Genomic DNA, 19,930 nt, shown 5'->3' on the forward strand with positions numbered 1-19,930 from the left:
GGTAGCTTTAGGCCCGATGCAGAGCCCTTTGAGATCTCATACAGGTGAACTAAACTACTCGTTCAGTATTCAGCCGCTCATGTTCCTGAGATGGGACTGACTTGACCCCCTGTTGGTCACCAGGGTGCAGGGTGAATGTGAGCCACTGAGTGGATGTCTGTGTTTTCGCTCTGTTCTCACAGTTTGCTCCTCTCATCTCAGCTCACGACTTTCTGGCTGAGCTGCAAACACAAGAAACATTTCTTGAAAACTAAAATTATTTCAAATCAGTCTTTTCATCTCCAAAGTCCATGTTGGACCTCACACTGATCTCAACCGTCACACCCGACACCAACCATTTTTTAAAAGGACCGGACCAATGGTTTTATTTTTTACACAGATTTGACCTTTAACTGACATTGAAGTTCTGTTAAAATCCATCACAATAATTATTTATCTAACTAACTCACCTTTATTTTGAAATGCAAAACGATGAGATGATGAATCAATTACTTGACTGGTAACAAATTGATCCCCAACAATTCTGATAATCCATAAAGCATCAAGTCAACTGAAAAGTAAAGTGAATATATTTAAGTTTTAGACCTTGAGCTTTAGGAAGGTACTCAACTGTCATGAAAATGACTATGTAGAGCCATAATGTTTTCTAATTGTTGTTATACTGTATAAAAAAAAAAGGTGCATTCAAGTATGCTCTGATTTCTGGGCTTCATTTCATTAGTTTATGTCATATTCAACTACTGTATGTTCAGCAGTAATATAAAGAGTGAACAATGTGTCGTCAGTGGGCTGAAACATGATCAGTCATTGGTATGGTCCTTTATGAATACAACGCTTTACTTCCATTTTGCAGACCCACATGTAAACATTTGGCTAAATGCAAAATGGCTTGTTTTTGGAGATAACTACTCTTTGATTTGAAAAGATGACATTTTAACTAAAATCTGCTAAAATGGTTCGCGCCATGATTGTCTCCATTTTAGCTTTTGCAGCTCAGCCAAGAAGGTGAACCTTCTTCTTCCTGCCTTTGGTATTCAGTGTGGCTTACTGGTGCCTCTAGAGGCCGGTGGTGGTATAGCAGCTTTGGGATGTAGAGCTCCAAGTCGCACCCGCTGGCAGGGAGGCACAGCACCTCCACAACCACTTCCTCCTCCTCACCTCCTTCTCCTTCCTTCTGAGAGGAGGGAGGAGGTCAAAGGAGGGAGGGAGCGAGGCAGCATCAGAAGACAAAAATAACAACAAAAAGACACAGACAACATTTAAATACCTACAAGACAATAAATTATAAATACACGTGACATACTGAAGGTCCAAAATGAAATCATAACTACGCAGAATACCAAGGCTCATGCACATGGGTTAAGCCTGGCCACTCACCATCTGACTTCACTACTGATGATTAAGCTCTTCTCAGTAAACAGCAAAGTGGTAAAATGTTACATTTTTGTAGATTTGTAGTTATTGTTAAATTCTCAAATAAAAAAAAAACTGGTGTTCAAATAATGGCAGAGTCTCAAATAAAGACCCGTTCTATAATGGCTGGCGTGGTAAAATCAGTTCAATGAAGACGCGTCACAGAGTTAGTGAATGAAAACAAACGCTTCTACTTTTGAAGTTCCTCTGAGAGGATGGAAACTACAGAAGCTCACTGTGACTCGTCTCTAAGAAAGCGACTAGGTTTGACCCACGGGCCTGACGTGAGCCCTGATGATCCTAAATCAAACCAAACACCATCAATACAAACAAAACACAGTTAGACTGCCAGCACCCCAGAAGTACACACAGCTACCTGTAACAGATGGAGCCATTGTACAAGTCCCACATGTAAGTTAGCCTCATGTGAACTGGATTATTTAAGCCACGTTTGAACAACAGGGCCCTGATCAGTACAGGAGGTTTAGTTCAGTAACTAAATAATTACAGTCCAACTGGAATGATTACGGTCTACTCTTTTTGTATGGATGTAACGTATTGTCCAAACTGCCAGCTGCACACAAAGGTTCTAGCAATGTGACAGTTTCTTGTTTGCTAAACCAAGCTAGTGAGGTTAGCCAGCCCAGTCACCAGGAAAAAATGCTTGGCATTATGCGTTTCTGCAAAAATCACAGATATGTTTTTGCATTCGGTCAGAGCGACCGTTACTGAAAGGTACGTGGTTTAGTAACGAGTTCAACTAGCCAGAGAGTCCACTAAGGGAAGGTGGGAGGGATGGTGGATGGGTCAAACAAGCACATGACTTTCACCCAGCAGACCGCTGTACGTGTACCCGTTTGAAATCAAAAGCCAACGTTGACTTAACACTTGTTACATAAGGTCGATATGCCTGTTACGTACGCACGAAGGTCCGCCATAGGCTATTATTTATTTATGCTAGTTACGTTCTTACAGGTGTTGTGCTACAGCTGTGGCATTATTATTTTAACACAAACCATAATGTCTCCCGTTAACCATGTAATTGTGTTGCCTGAACCAAACTAATCAGAACCAAACTTTCACAAAGTTAACCAGGTGGCAATTTGCATTTCAACATTTTTTCTGGCGACTGGTTTGGAAAAACACAAAAGAGAGGCCAGATGTGGAAGCAGCTCAATATAAAGAAGATCTCATGTCAAATATTATTATATGCAACTCTGGAATCAGCTACCTCAAACATCTTCGTCTATTAATGGAAGGACAATTGGGTTTAAAACAGACTGAAGTCCAAGGTATGTAGCTAAAACTCCAAAACATCAGTATAATATTTCAAACAACTATAACTAGACAACATCGTAATCATTTCTTTCTGGTGTGCAACAGAAGTGAAAGAGTCCAACACTTTTCTGAGCTGCTCCGTGCTTTCCAAGTCAAAAATCTGTTTTAAATGATAATAAATATACAATAATTACAAAGGATTAGTTTCCACAGTGAATGAAGGAGGACTGACCTGCTTGTCCGAGCGGTCTGCAATGCTGTAGACCAGCGGAGGGATCGAGCCTTCTTTTGTTTTCCCAACATCACTGCGGAAATGTTCACTAGCAGGCAGGCAGCTGAGGAATACATACGCATAATAAGTCTCCGTTTACAGCATTTGTGCTTTTCTTCTGTGGTGTTCAGACCAGAATTCAGAATGTACCTGGCGGGCAGCTTGTAGATGTAACTGCAGCCGTCTTCGGTCCAGATGATGACTTTGTCCGTGGCGATGAACTCTCCTCCGGTCCAGGCCTGGTCGTTGTCACTGGACACCGAGCAGAGCAACGAGTAGTCGCCTGCATCGAACACCTGAAGAGATGCAGACATTTTTTAGTAATGTAGTACATCTTCGGGACGGGTCGGACTCAGGGCAAAAAGTTCCAGGTTTGTGCAGTAATGTAGTCGAGTACTTGGTGCGTAGTATTCCTTAGTGGTACTGCAGGTTCTTACCCTCCAGTACTTGGAGCAGACAACCAGCAGGCTGCTCTGAGTGAAGGTACAGAAGGAGATACTCTGACAGCCCTGACAGTAGATGGGTTTGGACTCTTCTTCAAACACAGGGTCCATGTCCTGAAGACAAACAACAACAACAACAACAACATTTAAGCTTGAGCTGATACACTGATCAATATATGGGATTGAAAAAAAAATAGTGACATATCAGCTATTATTTTGATCATCATTTTCATATATATAATAATATGAAAATCTTCCATAATACTCATCCGACTTTCCTGGCAGTACACACGGGTCTGTTTTCTTTAATGAACAAACATCTGTATGGCGGTGTACCTGCATTCTGCTGACCTCAGCTGTGATGATCCACACCTTCAGAATGCCCGTCACTGACACTGCCACCACTGTGTCCTCTACATAGAGACATGGAGACAGAGTACCGCCATGGCAAAGTTAGCGCCTCATGGTGCATCATACACACGTAAGCGTAATGTGATCATTTAGCATATTAAGAGGTACTATCTGGAACAATTTACATGTATTCATAACTGTGTATTGCCAATGCAGGAACGGATTGTAATGAAACTTTAAATTGAGACCATCCCCGACTTTCTGGGCGGCCTATAAAACAGCCTGTGGGGAAGGTTATGCCGCGATGTTTACGTGCGCTCCAGAGTGCCTTGCCTCTCTACAGCTCCCCTAGCGGCGCCAACAGCGTGTTGCTAACTTAGTAAAATACTGTCTTGAGTGGATAATGTCAGCTAATTCATCCGGACTCTCTGGCTGGTAAATTGGCTAGCTTGCCTTTATTTATCTCTCACCTTGTGTTCGGTGGGATCGGATGATGCTCATGGAGCTGATCCAGTCCGGAGAGATCTTGGACACCAGCGAGTATAGCACCTCCAGGCTGGTGGCGTCCACCACAAGGATTTCTGGGTAGTGGCCGTTGCAAAGCAGGCGTCCCTCCCTCTCAGTGCCGATGGTGAAATGATAGAACTGGAGAACCGCAGAGCACCAAGGAGAAACATGGAGGAGAGAAAGAGAAGGGAGAAAACCCAAAAGGTGAGGAGAGATGGGGACAAGAGGAGAAAGAGACTCAAATGACCAGAGTCTGATCAAAAGCCAGCATGTGAATACCAGTATTTATTTATTTATGAGTTCAGGGTGTGTGAGAGTACATCTTACCTGTATGCCGGTGTGAGCACAGGCCAGCTTGGTGAACTCAATACAGCGTCCATCGTTCACATCCCACAAACACATCTCTCTGGAAACATGACGTTAGACATAAATGAGTAAATGGCCTGCAGCTAAACTTAAATACTGAGGTTAATATCGAGAACATGTGTATCATCTCCTCTGTTTGATTGAGAGTAAAGTTGTGTGTACATTCTGTGCAAGTCAGTTTATGCATAGAGCACATTTAAAAACAAGAAATGTTGGCCAAAGTGCTCGACAAAGACTCCACATTAAAATACTCTATCTTTCTATATTTTTAGGGTTGGGGTTAGTGCCGCAACCACTAATTAACTGATAAGCTGATTACAATTTAGATAACCCCTCAAGTATCTTAGTCAAACTACCAAACACGGAAAACACAAGCTGGTTACAGTATTCTGGTCTAAAAGTAGATTGCATGTTCTGTTCAGAAATTAGGTTATTTTGCCACGCAAATTAAATTACAATTCTTTTTGTTATGCCAGCAAGAAATAACCATCTATAAAGTCCCTTTCACACAAGCAGTCTATCCCTGAAATGTGCAGGAACATGTCCTGCATTGGGTCATGTGTGAATGGGAGCAGGGATTGATATTCAAGCAGTAAAAAAAACTAAAAACATAGTAATCCAGCCACGTTTTTGTTGGTGACTGGACTTGTCTCGCAAACTTGTTGACTATTAAATACATCACAAGAACATTGGCACCGGAGAAAAGCAGTTCCTCGCCCGCCATGTTCCTGAAAATAGGTAGAGACATCTTTAGCCGCGTACACGTACGTACAATCTTGCCTTATCTTTTTAATTTGTTGAGTTTCATGGCGGTTACCGGCATCTGCTGGACTGTCCCTTTCTCCACCTACTCCGGCGTTGCAAGTGTGAAAAGGCGCAATACGGAAACCTTCCTGAATGTAGTGCATGTGTGAGTAGTGAAATCCACTCACGATGCTCAAGAGGTTATCCCAGTAATTTACCAGGAACTATGTGTGAAAGAGGCTTTTGGAACTCCTGATAGATGTGTGCGAGTGAAAAATAAATAAAGTGCACTCACCCGCTCTCTGATGCGCTGACAATGTACTGTTTGTCGCTGCACGCGCTGGCTTTGGACAGACAGGTAATGGAGGCTGTATGGCCGAACAACATGGCCCTGGGACAAATCTGAGCAGAAAACAAGAGGTTAAACAAAGAAGCACAAGGGGGTTCAAATAAGACGATGAAAAGCAGATGCAATAAGTAGGTAGGGGACAGAGACACACACAACCACTATCATCATCACACTCATCAGTACCTCCAGCTCAGGTGTCATGTCCCAGAGGCAGATCTGTCCGTCGTGGCAGCCGGTGATGATGGTGTTGAAGTCGTCCATCACCAGCAGACTGCTGATGCAGTGGGTGGGTGCCGTGCGGCCCCAGAGCACTATGGGTAGAACCAAGTTGTTCCCCGACATGATGCTGATGTGTCTGGAGGGAGGGCGGGACAGTTAAAAAGAGAGAGACACAGAGGGACAAAATGAGATAGAGAGAGAGAGGGACAAAAGGAAAATGATGAGGCACTGATCTAAGGACTGGCAGTAAAGATGCCATTGTAAAAAGTATATATATATATAAATATATGTTAATAATAACAACCTAAAACATGAAAACATCCACTGGACCTACACATTATTAACTATATATTTACAGTTTACAATACACAGTGATTTAACATATATGTATCAACATTGTCAAATATAAATCCTGCATGCTGGTATATAGTGTATATAGACATGTACAGTATATATATATATATATACATACATACATACATACATACACATATTTAATATTTATTTCTTCGCATTATTTGTATTTGTAAACAATTTACAGAAACACTTGACCCCCACTTGAATTAGATAGACATTGTTAAAGATGCTAAACACGTAGCATGTTAGCATGCTAATATGCTAACAAATAGCATGTTATTCCATTATCATATCAACAGACACTATAGTAACAGGCTGACATAAACAACGCTCCCCGTTTACACAACTATTAGGACTTGAAAAATAGTTACATTAACGCGTTAACTCGGAGCTCCAGTCCGACACGAATATATCGTCAACGAGTCACGAGTCACTGTTCTGTCACGAGCACAATAACACCAGTGACCCTTTGACAGAAATCGACAGCACGCATTAGTACACGCATCTACATCCAAACGTCAATAGTTTGTGTTCTCGCACTGCATTTGAATAATTAACCTTGGCGTTACATCCAGGTGTGCAGGAGCGTCAGGGTAACGATGGAATGGGACACGTTTAATTCACAGTCAGGTGCAGACCAGTCTCTGACACCTGGGAGAAGGTCGACAGCAGAGAATTCTGCAGATATTTTAACAAAAAAGTCTGACTACCCCTGATTATCAGACAGTGTGTGCAGTGACATATGTGGTGCTGCAGCTAAACTGTACCTGCAATGTCGCTACTTCCGGGTTAGCGACAAGGCTAACGGAACCAAAACACAACGTAGAAAACGGTATATACGTACCACAAAAAGTCCTACTGGGACATGTCCTTCTAATGGAAAGCTTGTTGGCGAACGTTTCCCCACGTAGCAAATAAAACCGGAGAGTATCCTCCTTTTCGTCTAGTTTTTAGTCGTTTGTCCCACCGACAGACAGATCTGTTTGGTCAGCTAATCACCTGACCACTGAGAGCCGCATCCGGTCTTATGCTTTCAAAATAAAACCCTGCAGTGTTCGTTCTCCGAGCATGAGCATGAGATAAAAAAAGTATAGACGGCTGCTGTAGTTATTGGACGGGCAAAAACAATCAATAACAATTGAGCATGTGAATAAACAAAATAATAAATACAAATACATAGATATTAATAAAGGTAATGGTAGAAGAAAATAAATACATACACGCTTAGGACATCATCATCATCCTATTTCAGTCCCTCATTTCTGCAGCTATTTTTGTATTCACCCGTTATTTAACTGCTAAACTTGTTAGGACGAAAGATCATTGTTGACCTTGGAAACAAGAAAATAAAGAAAAAAATACAAGAACAAATTTAATGATAATTATCATCAGAATTATAGTAACCATAATTGCCATTATTAATAATGAATCACAATCGAATGCATCAATTAATTAACTCTCCAAAGCTTTGGTTTTATTTTGAAAGTTTACAAAGTATTGCTTGATACACTTTCTGGCTTCAAAATAAAAGCCTAAGTGAGAACGTTTTGAAAGTCGATTTGAATGATATAACGTTACTTATTTCCGTGTTACTTTGTTTTTTGTTATCTTACATGTCAAGTCATCCTACATGTTACCTTGTCACTTTGTTGTTTGCCAAAATAGGCGTTTCTCTCTCATTTCCTTGCCATTTTGGTGGTACAAAAATAAAAAAATCAGACCGACCGGAAGTATTATTGTTGTTTTTCCCAGCTGCCGCCATGCCGAGTTTGACTGTCGTTTCCTTGCCGCCAGTATGCACGTGTTCGGCGATACACTAAGGATTTTGGATAATTCTACCACCGTTTCGTGTCTTTTCGGACTACCCTGTTTGCTTCGACGTGTACCGCTGGTCGTCTACGGCGCTGAACGCGTGTCATGACGATTGGAAGCGGAGAGCCATCTTTATTTATCTTTATTCGTGCTAGCTAACAGAGGAGCTAGCGTTAGCTGAGCCGGGGGCATGTGCAGGCTGTTCACAGACACAGAGAGAGAGAGTGAAGGAACGACGACGCATACGTCGTTTGAAAACCGGACAGTTGTTTTAAGTCCAGAATGACAAATGCAATGGATTACCAGTTCCCACAGCAGCTTTTCCCCTCGTTTTACAACTGCGGACCGCCGGACTTGGTCCTGAAACACGGCGCTGGAAACTGGGGCTGCTATGACCGAGTCCTCCCTCAGGTGGGTCAGCTGTCAGCTCGTGGCTCTGAAGTGTAGCGACGACGGATCTACAGAAGCCAGGCTCTGTTGTGACAATACTTGCATGTAAACTGTCTATTAATACATGTTGACGTTATAATACTGATTTGTGATAAGTTCTTACTGGAGAAAACCAAACTTAATATGTAATTATGAACTGCGTCGTATGAAAGAATGAACTATTGCTTTTTTCATCCGGAGACGAACTTCAATAACAGACCAGTATTTCATTAGGGAAACGGATGCTGTAACTTTTTGTTTCAAAAACATATAAAAATATATAATTAAAAAATACATTTACCGAAAAGTATTTTTCTTCGGCTATCCCCACGTTCTTTATCAATGGACGGTTAACAAGATGTTATAATAGTTTTACATCAAGTGAGGAATAGTAATATTACGTCCAGACACCAGCTGCTAAAAAAAATACAAATTCAAAAGAAAAAACCGCCGAAATAATAATAAAAGATGTCACGTAAAGCCAAGCACTCTGTCATCAGATAAAACGTGTGGAAGCCAATGTCTGCTAGGAAGAGAAACAAATGAAGCTCTGCATGATGAAGAACACACACAGAGGGAATCAAAGTTCAATATTCACTTAAAACTGACTGACCATTTGTGGGTGTGGTCTGTGGGAACGTGCTCCTGTAGAACCCGGATGTAGTCCATTCTGCAGTAATGAACACAAACTAGAAACAACTGTATTTATTATTTTTTTGAAAGACAGTTCATTGTGTTAGATCCTCAGTTTCATCATCTCTAAACGGGAGTGATTTGAGGATCAACAGGAAGATTTGATTTCCACTGAAACCACTAGTCAGTGTCACTGATCACAGATCAACAGGAAATATCGCTGGTTATTATAAAAATGTAGATTTGCTATGAACACCAACATTATCTACTCCTCAGATTTTACACCGTGGTGACGTTTCTCTCTTTTGAATGAAATCTGCTGGGATTTTGGACTGGATCAGAACTGTAAAGGTGTCGTCTGCACCGTCAGACTCTCTTATCGTTTGGTTGCGCTTGTGGTTTCAGGGCGGCTCGGGTCCCCTCTCCAGCTGGACCTTTACATCCAGACATCAGGCCAGAGGGGAGACGTGGCGTCACACTGAACCGGTACCAGTTCCCCTCATGTCCCCTAAAAACTGTGAGTCCCCGACAGTCCTTTGTTTTTACCTCACTGGGGGCCATTCAGGTCTCAAGACAGCGGTCCCTGTTCAGCCTCCAGTTCAGATCTGGAGCGCTGAAGGAGGTCTGAGACTATACTTAATATTTGATGTGTGTTGTACTCGGTCATTTTAAGTAAAGATGATAAACTGGAGTTCATCCATCCATTTTCCTCCGCTTATCCGGGGTCGGGTCGCGGTGGCAACAGGCCAAGCAGGCTGACCCAGACTTCCCTCTCACCGGCAACATGTTCCAGCTCATTCTGGGGTATCCCGAGGCATTCCCAGGCCAGCTGGGAGATGTAATCCCTCCAGCGTGTTCTGGGTCTTCCCCGGGGTCTCTTCCCAGTTGGACGTGCCTGGAAAACCTCCAGTGGGAGGCGTCCAGGAGGCATCCTAATTAGATGCCCGAACCACCTCAGCTGACTCCTTTCGACGCAAAGGAGGAGCGGCTCGACTCCAAGCTCCCTCCTGATGACCGAGCTCCTTACCCTATCTCTAAGGCTGAGCCCGGCCACCCTACGGAGGAAGCTCATTTCGGCCGCTTGTAGCCGCGACCTTGTCCTTTCGGTCACGACCCAGAGTTCGTGACCATAGGTGAGGGTAGGAACGTAGACCGAGTGGTAAATTGAGAGCTTTGCCTTCCGGCTCAGCTCCCTCTTCACCAAGACGGTCCGGTGCAGCGCCTGCTTTACTGCTGCAGCTGCACCGATCCGTCTGTCGATCTCCCGCTCCATCTTACCCTCACTCGTGAACAAGACCCCGAGATACTTGAACTCCTTCGCTTGAGGTAGGCACTCCGTCCCCACCTGGAGGGAGCAATCCACCGGTTTCCGGCAGAGCACCATGGCCTCAGATTTGGAGGTGCTAACTCTCATCCCCGCCGCTTCACACTCGGCTGCAAACCGCCCCAGTGAATGCTGGAGGTCACGATCCGACGAGGCTAACAGGACCACATCATCTGCAAACAGCAGATAAACTGGAGTTCAACTGCCGACAATTTGGATGGTCAAATGAAATGATGAGATAGCACAAAATTCTGTTGCAATGTTCTATATTTCGTCAGTAATCTGTATGTGTGTGTGTATTTGTAAACATTTTCTCCAGGTTTTCTTTGGCCTTCGAAGCCTCCAAATCCGCTGGACTTCCAAAAACAGGTGAGTACAACAGTTCAACACAAAGCAAACCCACGTATCACACTTAAGACATGTGCACTATATATCTTTTTTAAAACCTTAAATGCATGTGTACATTGCTTCATACCGCTGGTCTTCAGTGACACGGCACTTGTAATTTAGTTTCTGGTTGCTACCAGACAGGAACCTCCTGTTCGCAAAGTGAAGTCGATGAGGAAGTGCCTTAAACTTGCATTATTTCTATTGTCCAGCAGGGGCCGACTCCTCTGGTTGCAAAAAGGAGTCAGATTGTATAGAAGTCTATGAGAATATGACTATACTTCTCTCTTGATTTATTACCTCAGTAAACATTGTAAACATGAGTTTATGGTCTCAATCTCTAGTTTTCAAGTCTTCTTCAATACAGCATGAAGTTCATTTACTAAACTATGGTACATTTAGAGTCAAATAGACCATAAAGCAGAGTATGCTTTAGGGCGGGCTTATTGTTATTGACATGTTGCGACCAGAGCCATATATCACTCCTCTTCCATCCAAATATGGTCAGTTTCGTTCACTGGTTGCAAAAAAACAAGATGGCGACGGCCAAAATGTCGAACTCGAGGCTTCAAAACGTCAGTCCACAAACCAATGGGTGACGTCACGACGACTACGTCCACTCCTTATATGCAGTCTCTGGTTGCCACAGACCTGAGATATATGCATTAAAGGGTTAATGTGAGTGTAGGCCTCTTTTGTTTCATGTTTTGAGGTTTATAAACAGGTTTTGTATTTAGATGCAGAACTTCTTCTTGGACCACTGCAAGGACGCCTTCGGGTGCATGGGAGAAATTCTGAGCGAGAACTTCGAACAAGCACAGAGAGAGGTGAGACTCACAAGAATGGTTTATTCTTTTTATTTATTCATGTATTTGTTTACTTGTCAGATATAATGACCGATTGTCAGGTCTCTGGTAGCGCTCTGATTTTCTAGACTGAAATATGAAGAGATGATAATAGTATTAAGACACTTTGAGTTCCAGTAATTCTGTCTTGACCGCTCTGTCTCTGGGATATGTATAAATATATAAAGCATAGATTCAGATTTAAATCCAAGTTAATTCACGAAACACGTGTAAAACATTTCCATCATAAGTGTCAGTTTATATTGTTAAGAGCTTCTTCGCCTGTCGTTATTTAATCAAGCAGCGACTTATCAGTCCTTGGTAGATTATTAACATCTATTATTTAAGTATGAATATAGATGATAAAATGGAGAAAAGGTGCTGTGGTGTAAACGTGGTTGTTGTCATCAGAATGTGCGTGTGATGTTTTTTCTTTCTTCCTGCAGAGATACGGCAGAGAGTCGGTCTACAACGTGAGAAGCGACCTCGACATGATGAAGTTTAAAATGTGAGCGCACCCGATTGATCGGTGAATGTCCCCGGTTGTCTGGTCGGCGTGTTTTTCTCTTATTTGGCCGCGTTGTGTCTTTTGTGCAGGTGCCCGCTGTCGTACTCCTCCAAATCCCTGGACGTGTACAGCGCCCTGCTGTCGGACGTGGTGCCCGCCGTGCCCCCCCAGCTGCTGGGCTCTCTGCTGCACGAGGAGCTGACGGAGCAGAGAGACCGCGCGCTGTTCTACGAGGGGGCCACGGGGGGGGCCCTGGCCTTCGTCCCCTTCTCACGGAGCGGCGGCGACCCTCAGCGTGGCTGCCTCCTCTACCCCGGAAACCAGGGCCTGGACTGCCTCAGTATCCTGCAGATGAGATCAAACACCTTTTAAGTTTAGGACAAAGACTGAATTCTCTTTTGTGACCGGCGAGGTCGACGTGAAGCGAAGCGGCGTTCTTCCTGCTTCGCGTTTTTCTGCCGCCTCTGGTTCTTAACGCGAGCACCTCAGACTTCCACAGAGTGGAGCTGCAGCACCGCAGCGGGAGTTCTTCCTGTGTGGACGCTGGCAGCAGTGACCCGTTCAGCTTCCAGCTGAAAGGCCCCGTCAGACAGATCAGCTGCGTCTCCCTGTTCAACGACTGTAAGAGCGAGCGAGTGTAAAGAAACGTCGTCGGCAGTGTGGCGTGCAGACGTTTCAACGTGTGCATTTGTTTCGCTTTGCAGGCTGCGTCGCGGTGCGGTCCGATCGCCTGTGTGGAGTCTGGAGGTTCGCTGAAACGGACAAGCCTCGCCTGCTGCAGGTCGTCAACACCAGAGAGGTCGCGACCTGCGTCAGCGTCAGGTGAGTGATCGCCGGCAGCCTCGAGGGTCGGAGACGGGAAGGCTAAGGAGAAGGTGTTAACGTAACGTCCTGTCAGTCCTCACGTACTAGGTGAAGTTCTGGTGGCGAGCGAGAGCGGGGCGGCTAACCTGTGGAGCGTCGGCAGAGGGTGAGGAGGCGTTTACTCATTCTTCATGCAGATAAATATCTCTTTCAATCCGTCTGATTTCTAAAATGGAAGGGACTCTCATCACCATCAGGATGCAGAAGGTCCGGGAGGAAGACGGCAACCTGTACTTCAACGCCAAGTCGTCGTGGCGATGGTGCGAGTTCTCCGCCCACCCGAGGGTGATGGTGTACGCAGACAGGACGGGGGTGGAGCTGACGGATATCCGGGTGAGAGAAAGGGGTAGTTGTCTCAATGTTTTTCAGTGTGGACGAGTTAAGTGTGTTTTTACCCAAAGAGCACCGTGTAAATTAATATGGGAGTCACACATTTTTTTATTTTAACACCATTTATTCTGCACTTTGTGGAAAACAACTGAAGAGCGTGCAGCGGTTTAAAGAAATAAAAGCATCTCTGCTTTTAACTGGACCTTCTCCTCCAGATGACTTCCTCATTCTCTATCTCCTCCTTATCTTCCTCCCTCCCTCTCTCCTTCATGCCTCTCCTCCCACACCCTTCCTCTATCTCTCTCTCTCTCTTTTCCTTCACCCCCCACGTGTCATGACTCGTGTCCTTTACCCGGTTCTGACCCGTCCCCCTTCCTTCCGTGTCCCTGCAGGAGAGTCCGTTCTCGAGTCACACTCTGTTCCGTATCAGCAACACCCCGGAGTGTCGCAGAGGGGAGAGGCTCATTCTGTCCAGATATCTGGGAGACGTCCACACCTTCCAGCACCTCGTCACCACTCAGGTAAATCCAAACAGGGATTGATTGTTTTTAGAACTGGCCTGTTAGAATTATAGTGAGGCATAATTGAGGGGCGTGGACGCTTTTAGTGACAGGCGGGTGGTGTCTCAAGTCGCTCACTGCTAGATATCTGCTCTGCTACATCACCTGGGCCCGACAATCCGCCTCTTTACCTTTTTATTTTTATTTTATTTATTTGGGATCAGCCTGTAGTTAGGCTGTGTCCTCACTGATGAGATGGCCGGAGCCGCCCACTTTGAGCTTCTATGGCTCAAACCCAGAGAACTTAGTTTGAAATCTAGTAGAGGTACTAAAGTCTCCAAAGATATCAAACATTTCTGCTGGATTTGAGGAACTGCATCCAAAAGACATGTAGAATATTTCCAATTCTTGAAATGATGCAGTACCTGCTCGTTACCACTAGACGTCAGTGTTCTCACAGGTTTAACTCTGCAGGAGGAAAGCATGCTTTCAAAACCCAAATTTCACAGTTAATATAATTTAAAGGTTTGAAATTCAGAGCAATATTCTAGCAGCAACTATGTATGTAAATATGTATCTGAGTAATGTCTACAGGAGCAGAGAACGAACCCTCTGTGTGTGTTCTAATCCGAGCTTCTCTGTGCACACGTAGCCGGTCCGGCCATGCGGGCCTTTTTAATGCATGCGAGTGTCTGTTGTGTCCCACTGGTCTAGCTAACGGCCGGCGCTCTGCTCTGCGGTCGTACGGCCGAATGGCAGCGTTGCAGAGCAAAGCGTGGACTAGCAGCACGCCTGTGCAAGCGTGACACGGTGGTGGAGGAAGTGTTCAGTACGATTTTGGGCTTAAACGCATAAGGAGTGAGCACACGACTGGATAAATAAGTCTTGGATTATTATGCACGAGTTTTGAAGAGAGTTTGTAAACAGATTTTTGTTGTGATATTGTTGATTGTAATCCTTCGAACCCATTTCCCTCAATTCATCAGGGGTTTACTCCGTTTTTTTGATTCTTTGTTGACCGTGGATGCATGTGAGAAAAGTCAAACACTGTTAGGTCCGTCAGCACTGTTGGTGCTGTTAGCATCGTTGGCTCGGCCGTTGCCATATTGAGGCAATCTCTCGATCATAGATGTGCACCATTACCATTGATATATCAGGGCTCTACTCATTAAAGGGCAATCACAGTAATGCATCGAAGTAAACTTGCAGCATGTAGCCACAGGAACACAGTGACTGGACTAGAGGATCACCAGAGAATTCAGAAGCATAAGATGCACATGGAAGCAGAGCAGAGACGGGGGCGAGTTGTGCTTCTTGTGTTCATCTCATATCAGATGTGGACAAACAGCCTGCTGATGCTTTTGAGGGTTTCAGTTATGGGGTTGGTTTGGATTTTATCAAGTGCACTCCCAGAAATTGCATCTATTCAAATCAAAAACGTTCAGTTAGTCTTCCACTTTGGTCCAAACTGAAATATCAATTTATTATATTAATATAATTTTTTATGAACTATTTGATGGATTGACATCATGGTCCCCAGAGGAGGAATGACCTGTGGCCATTTCCTCTAGCGCCACCAGCTGGTCAAAGTTGGTCACTTATCTTCCCCTCATCAGCTAACATGCAAAGATGGAGAACATTGTTAACGTTATACCCAACATGGTTGATCTCTCCCTCTCTCTCTCTGTGTCTGTCTCTCTGTGTCTGTCTCTCTCTCCGTCTGTCTCTCTGTCTCTCCCCGTCTCCCTCTCCCCGTCTCTCCCTCTCTCTGTCTGTCTGTCTGTCTCTCAGTACTCGGCCTACATCATGGACGAGCGTTTCCCCTGCATGCCCATGCTCAAGTGGGATCACATGATGCAGTCCCCACCCATGTTTTGTCATGTTGTTTGTGACTCCGCCTCCTCTGGCTCAGCAGTGGGCGGGGCTAGGACCACTAAGGTCCTGCTGGGCTCCCAAAAGTCTCAGGAAATCACTTTGCTGCAGTACTCAGGTCAGTCGATTAGACAAGTTAGTGTTAAATGGATGTTTCAGTGTGCTGGTCCCTTTGTAACCTCAAGAGTGGTGTGTGTGTGTGTGTGTGTGTGTGTGTGTGTGTGTGTGTGTGTGTGTGTGTGTGTGTGTGTGTGTGTGTGTGTGTGTGTGTGTGTGTGTGTGTGTGTGTGTGTGTGTGTGTGTGTGTGTGTGTGTGTGTGTGTGTTCAGGAGGCAGAGCGGAGGCCACTTCCAGTCGAGGTCCTCCTCAGGCGCTGCTTAGACCCAGAGACAGTCTGAAACATCTTCCTGTCCAGATCCCTCACCGCCTGGACCTCGCTACCAGGAGGTTGTCCTCACCTGCTGCAGGTACGGATAGACGACAGGGCAAGACGTGTGTATGAAGTTTTTGTTGTGTGTGAGGCTACATCCACACTACCACGTTTCCATTTTAAAACTACTCCGGAGTTACGCCGTTTCAGTTTGAGAACTCTGGGTTGAGTCGTAGTGAGGAAGGGCAGAAACGGGGACCTTTGAAAACGATGTCGCATTTGCTACTTGAGTCTTGACGTGTCCTTCTCTGATTCGTCACGCCGCCAGAAGAAAACAAACAACAGCAGCCTTGATTACCGATCCTGCAGCCTTGTAACTAAGTTTAAAAATAGCTTGGGTTATCTTTTCCCCACTAAATTAGTCTGTTTGAGTGCGTGTGTAGGAAATATAGAGGAAGATCTTCATTTCAAAAACCTACATTTTGAGAAGGATCCTTAAAGGAATACTTCACACACAAAAATGACCATTTGTACATCAACTACTCACCCCGTTTATGGTTATCCATTTACAAACTCAAACTTGTAATCCAAGTCTGATTTATCCAGTCGTATGCTCACTACTTCCCCAAACACATGCCTTTCTGCTAAAGCCTTGCTATTTCTAACACTATTGCATAGTCAGTCTCACGCTAATAATATTCTTAACTTTTTGTATATCATATATGTTGTGGCTGAACTTTGTTTGTGTCATCAGGTCTGACTTGTATCCAGAAGAGAGGAGGAACAGAGTCCGGTGGCGAGGAGTGCATCTGTATCCTACAGCTGACGGAGGCGGGGGACATTTTCTACCAGACCCTCGAGCCAGAGCTGCCGGACGCCTCTAGACCTCCGGCAGCTGAGGACGAGCCGCCGCCACAACCGCCTCTAAAAGAAGCCACAGGTTCAGGGGGGCAAACGGCCCAACGGCTCCGACCGCCAGATCCTCGGCTGGTCATATCGGACACGTCGAGCGACGAGGGCGTTATCGGACCGACCCAGGGCCCGGCTGTGCCGAGATTTGTGGCTGAAACACCAGAGAGGGAGCAGCGAGCGCCGGACGTGCACTCTGACTCTTCCTCTGAGGATTCAGAGCCCCGAGGGCGAGGTCGTCGCCTGAAGCATTTGGGGCTGCAGGTCGTCGTCAACGACGATCCAGAGCTGGATCGAGTGAGCGGATTGGACGCGGGTGAGAAAGACGGAGAGGAACCCGGCAGCGTGGAGGAAACCGGAGGCTCCAGCAGCTCGGGTCGCGCTGAGCGGCCAACGCCAGTCGAGCTCAGCGACGGCGCTCTTGTCACGTGGAAACGTTGGCTCCAGAAGTTGGTGCAGAAGAGTCGCAAGAAGACGCCCCATCCACGCTGCCCGCAGCACCTCACAGTCAAAACCGAAGACCTGCTCCTACCGGGCGGCGAGGCGAGAGATCCGGCAGACGAGGAGCGAGCGCAGAGCCTGAGGCGCGACCTGAGAGCGTGCATGTCCGAGCGCTCGCTGCTGGTCCACGACGCCGTGTCCGCCCCCTTCCGGGCCCCAGGCGCGGTAGCGGTGCCGGACGCGGTGGACACAGAAGCCTGGAAGGACGAGATCAGCCACCGCCTGACCCTCTCCTGGCAGGGCGAGGGGGCATGGCGGCTGTGGTGGGAGGAGCGGCTGGGGCTGAACAAGGAGGAGAAGGTGAACGCTCTGAGGAGGAAGAGGAGGGCGGCGAAGGAGGCGAAGAGAGCCGCGGGCCGAAGCCTGGACCTGTCCGGGAGCTTCACCTCGTCCGTCGGCTACCAGTCGAGGCTGAGCGACTTCTCCGACTCGACGGGCTGGTCCTCCGCAGTGAGCCAGAGGGCGTGGTCAGACACCAATGTCCATCTGTACCAGCCGAAGGGCTTTTTGGAGGGCAGGGCGGCGAGAGCCACGTCGCCCACCACACTGTCCGCCACGCAGACTCGCACTCCAGTCGCCATGCCGCCCACCACACCATCCGCCACGCGGACTCTCACTCCAGTCGCCACACCGCCCACCACACCATCCGCCACGCAGACTCGCACTCCAGTCGCCACACCGCCCACCACACCATCCGCCACGCAGACTCGCACTCTAGTCACCACGCCTCACAGCGTTCGGTACAAACAAGGTGACCAGCAGACTCCCAGCAGCACCCCCGCCCCATCCCAGACACCAAAACGGGAATCCACGCCGGCCAATCAGAGGAGACCCAAACGTCCAGCAAACGACTACCTCAGCTCTCTGTCTGCACCACAGGTAAGAAGACGGTGTTCAGTGTCATGTCGGTCTGCCGCTAACGATTCCAACGGCAAATCTGTCCGGTGGACGCAGAGCAGGAACAAGACATATTGTGTTAATTCCACCTGTACAGCTGTGTTGATCCAATCTGTGCTGGTTACCTACACGTTGTTGTGAGTTAAATCAATATATATTAACCCTCCCCCCCGGTCTGTTTCTAGGATGAGCCCTCGCAACGTGACAGTTATTTCCTGGATGGGGAGAGCACCATGGACCCTCCAGCTCCAGCTCCACCTCCACCCGTGGCCCCGTCCTCCTCCCAGAGGCACCTCCGGACGGATCTGTCGCAGACCGCCACCCTCTGGTCGGGTCTCTCTCCGTCTCTGCCGTTCTCCCAGAGCTCACAGGGTCGACCGGGGCCGTCGCAGCTCAAGAAGAAGAAGTCTCGGATGGGATTCTGATCTTCACACGGAGGGGGGGGACTGTGTTCTTAAACAAGAGGCTGGACTGATCAGACTCTAACAGAAAGGAATGCTTTTTTTCTCTTCAGCTGCCTCAGGATTTGTGAAGTGGATTTACATTCATGTTAATCCAGTGGGATTGTACGCACAACAAAACAAACTGGATCTAATGGGGGAAGATAAATGGACTCCATGGTGGAGTGATCCCCAAGGATGTCTGCACACTGGCTCAAGAAGACTGACTGCAGACCAGTTTGGTAGGACTGAATGAAACTTATTTTCGTGTGTGTGCGTGCGTGCGATGTAATGAGGCGTTCACACTGCATGTGATGTTTCACTGTGTCACTGGTTCATGTCTTGACTCTGTCATAGAGAGTTAACATGGTGGGTTGATTGATGAATAACTGACTGGAGGCTGCTGCTCTCTGGACAGTTGGAACTTTTGTAACTTTACAGTCTGAGATAAAATGTGAAGTTTAAAGTAGCGACATTAAACAATGAGAATGGTTAGAACAAAAGGAAACTGCTCTTATTTGGTGGAAATTAAATTAATCATGTTGTTTAGACCTTTTTAGGAATATTAAACATCCTGGGACTTGCTGATTGTGTGTTTTGTTAAAAGTGAAATCTTATTTTTTACAGAGTCTGGGTTTCTCACTCAGCTGTATTGTTACTTCAGTAAATGAGAGTAGATAAATGTCTGCTTCTCTAAACCCACCGTGTCTCTGAACAACAGGACATTATAAAGCTCTACAGCTGGTATTTATCAACAATAAACTTTTGTGGATTTTTCCCCACATTGTGACTTTAATTTTTGAAGTCTGTTTGCTAAAATACAAAATATTATCGGGGCCATTTCACTTCGTTTCATGTGAGAATTTTGTGACAAGAATATTGGTTAAATAGATCTATATATCAAATGATCTTGTCATGCATTGATGGGTATTTAAATTCACTGACACAGACCGGTCATCTGTCAACCATTTATTGTGGACACAGTGAATAAATTGATTAATTTATAGACTT

At 46.0% G+C, this 19,930-nt stretch overlaps 2 protein-coding genes across 10 annotated transcripts in view; one reads left to right on the forward strand and one right to left on the reverse strand.

Moving 5' to 3' along the window:
- Positions 1-7,320, reverse strand: part of wdr7 (WD repeat domain 7) — a 104,975-nt gene extending 97,655 nt beyond the window's left edge. For 3 of the 7 annotated variants that reach the window (XR_012947864.1, XM_076079904.1, XM_076079909.1), the window contains exons 1-10: positions 7,143-7,320; positions 5,906-6,077; positions 5,669-5,775; positions 4,591-4,669; positions 4,227-4,401; positions 3,742-3,818; positions 3,400-3,519; positions 3,113-3,258; positions 2,924-3,026; positions 1,049-1,174 (exon numbers count right to left, since the gene is read on the reverse strand). Coding sequence is in view for 6 of the 7 variants with exons in the window: in XM_076079904.1 (XP_075936019.1) it covers positions 1,049-1,174; positions 2,924-3,026; positions 3,113-3,258; positions 3,400-3,519; positions 3,742-3,818; positions 4,227-4,401; positions 4,591-4,669; positions 5,669-5,775; positions 5,906-6,064 (1,092 nt within the window). In the remaining variant the exon portion in view is untranslated. Of the gene's footprint in view, positions 1-1,048; positions 1,175-2,923; positions 3,027-3,112; positions 3,259-3,399; positions 3,520-3,741; positions 3,819-4,226; positions 4,402-4,590; positions 4,670-5,668; positions 5,776-5,905; positions 6,078-6,669; positions 6,761-6,856; positions 7,015-7,142 lie in introns of those variants that run through there. The other 4 variants (XM_076079907.1, XM_076079905.1, XM_076079906.1 and 1 more) reach the window with 4 other exon arrangements.
- Positions 7,321-8,062: 742 nt separating this feature from the next.
- Positions 8,063-19,927, forward strand: taf1c (TATA-box binding protein associated factor, RNA polymerase I subunit C). 3 transcript variants are annotated; one of them, XM_076079686.1, is made up of 15 exons: positions 8,063-8,521; positions 9,578-9,689; positions 10,816-10,865; positions 11,621-11,710; positions 12,175-12,236; positions 12,326-12,576; positions 12,726-12,857; positions 12,941-13,058; positions 13,135-13,206; positions 13,298-13,433; positions 13,823-13,951; positions 15,722-15,920; positions 16,132-16,269; positions 16,927-18,461; positions 18,665-19,927. In XM_076079686.1, the coding sequence occupies exons 1-15, from the start codon at positions 8,393-8,395 to the stop codon at positions 18,902-18,904; spliced, it is 3,393 nt and encodes a 1,130-aa protein (XP_075935801.1). In that variant the 5' UTR covers positions 8,063-8,392; the 3' UTR covers positions 18,905-19,927. The 3 variants fall into 3 exon arrangements, with proteins under 3 accessions (XP_075935801.1, XP_075935802.1, XP_075935803.1); XM_076079687.1 differs by having other exon boundaries at positions 9,578-9,658; XM_076079688.1 differs by lacking the exon at positions 9,578-9,689.
- The last annotated feature ends 3 nt before the right edge of the window (positions 19,928-19,930 follow it).

The sequence above is a fragment of the Anarhichas minor genome, unplaced genomic scaffold (genome assembly GCF_050575085.1).
Source record: "Anarhichas minor isolate MPS153535 unplaced genomic scaffold, ASM5057508v1 ptg000073l, whole genome shotgun sequence".
Taxonomy (NCBI): Eukaryota; Metazoa; Chordata; class Actinopteri; order Perciformes; family Anarhichadidae; genus Anarhichas; species Anarhichas minor.

Coding starts and splice junctions, on each gene's coding strand:
- taf1c (XM_076079686.1), top strand. CDS start 8,393: ATGACAAATGCAATGGATTACCAGTTCCCACAGCAGCTTTTCCCCTCG. Junction 8,522..9,577: donor ATGACCGAGTCCTCCCTCAG/GTGGGTCAGCTG, acceptor TTGTGGTTTCAG/GGCGGCTCGGGTCCCCTCTC. Junction 13,952..15,721: donor AGCACCTCGTCACCACTCAG/GTAAATCCAAAC, acceptor TCTGTCTCTCAG/TACTCGGCCTACATCATGGA.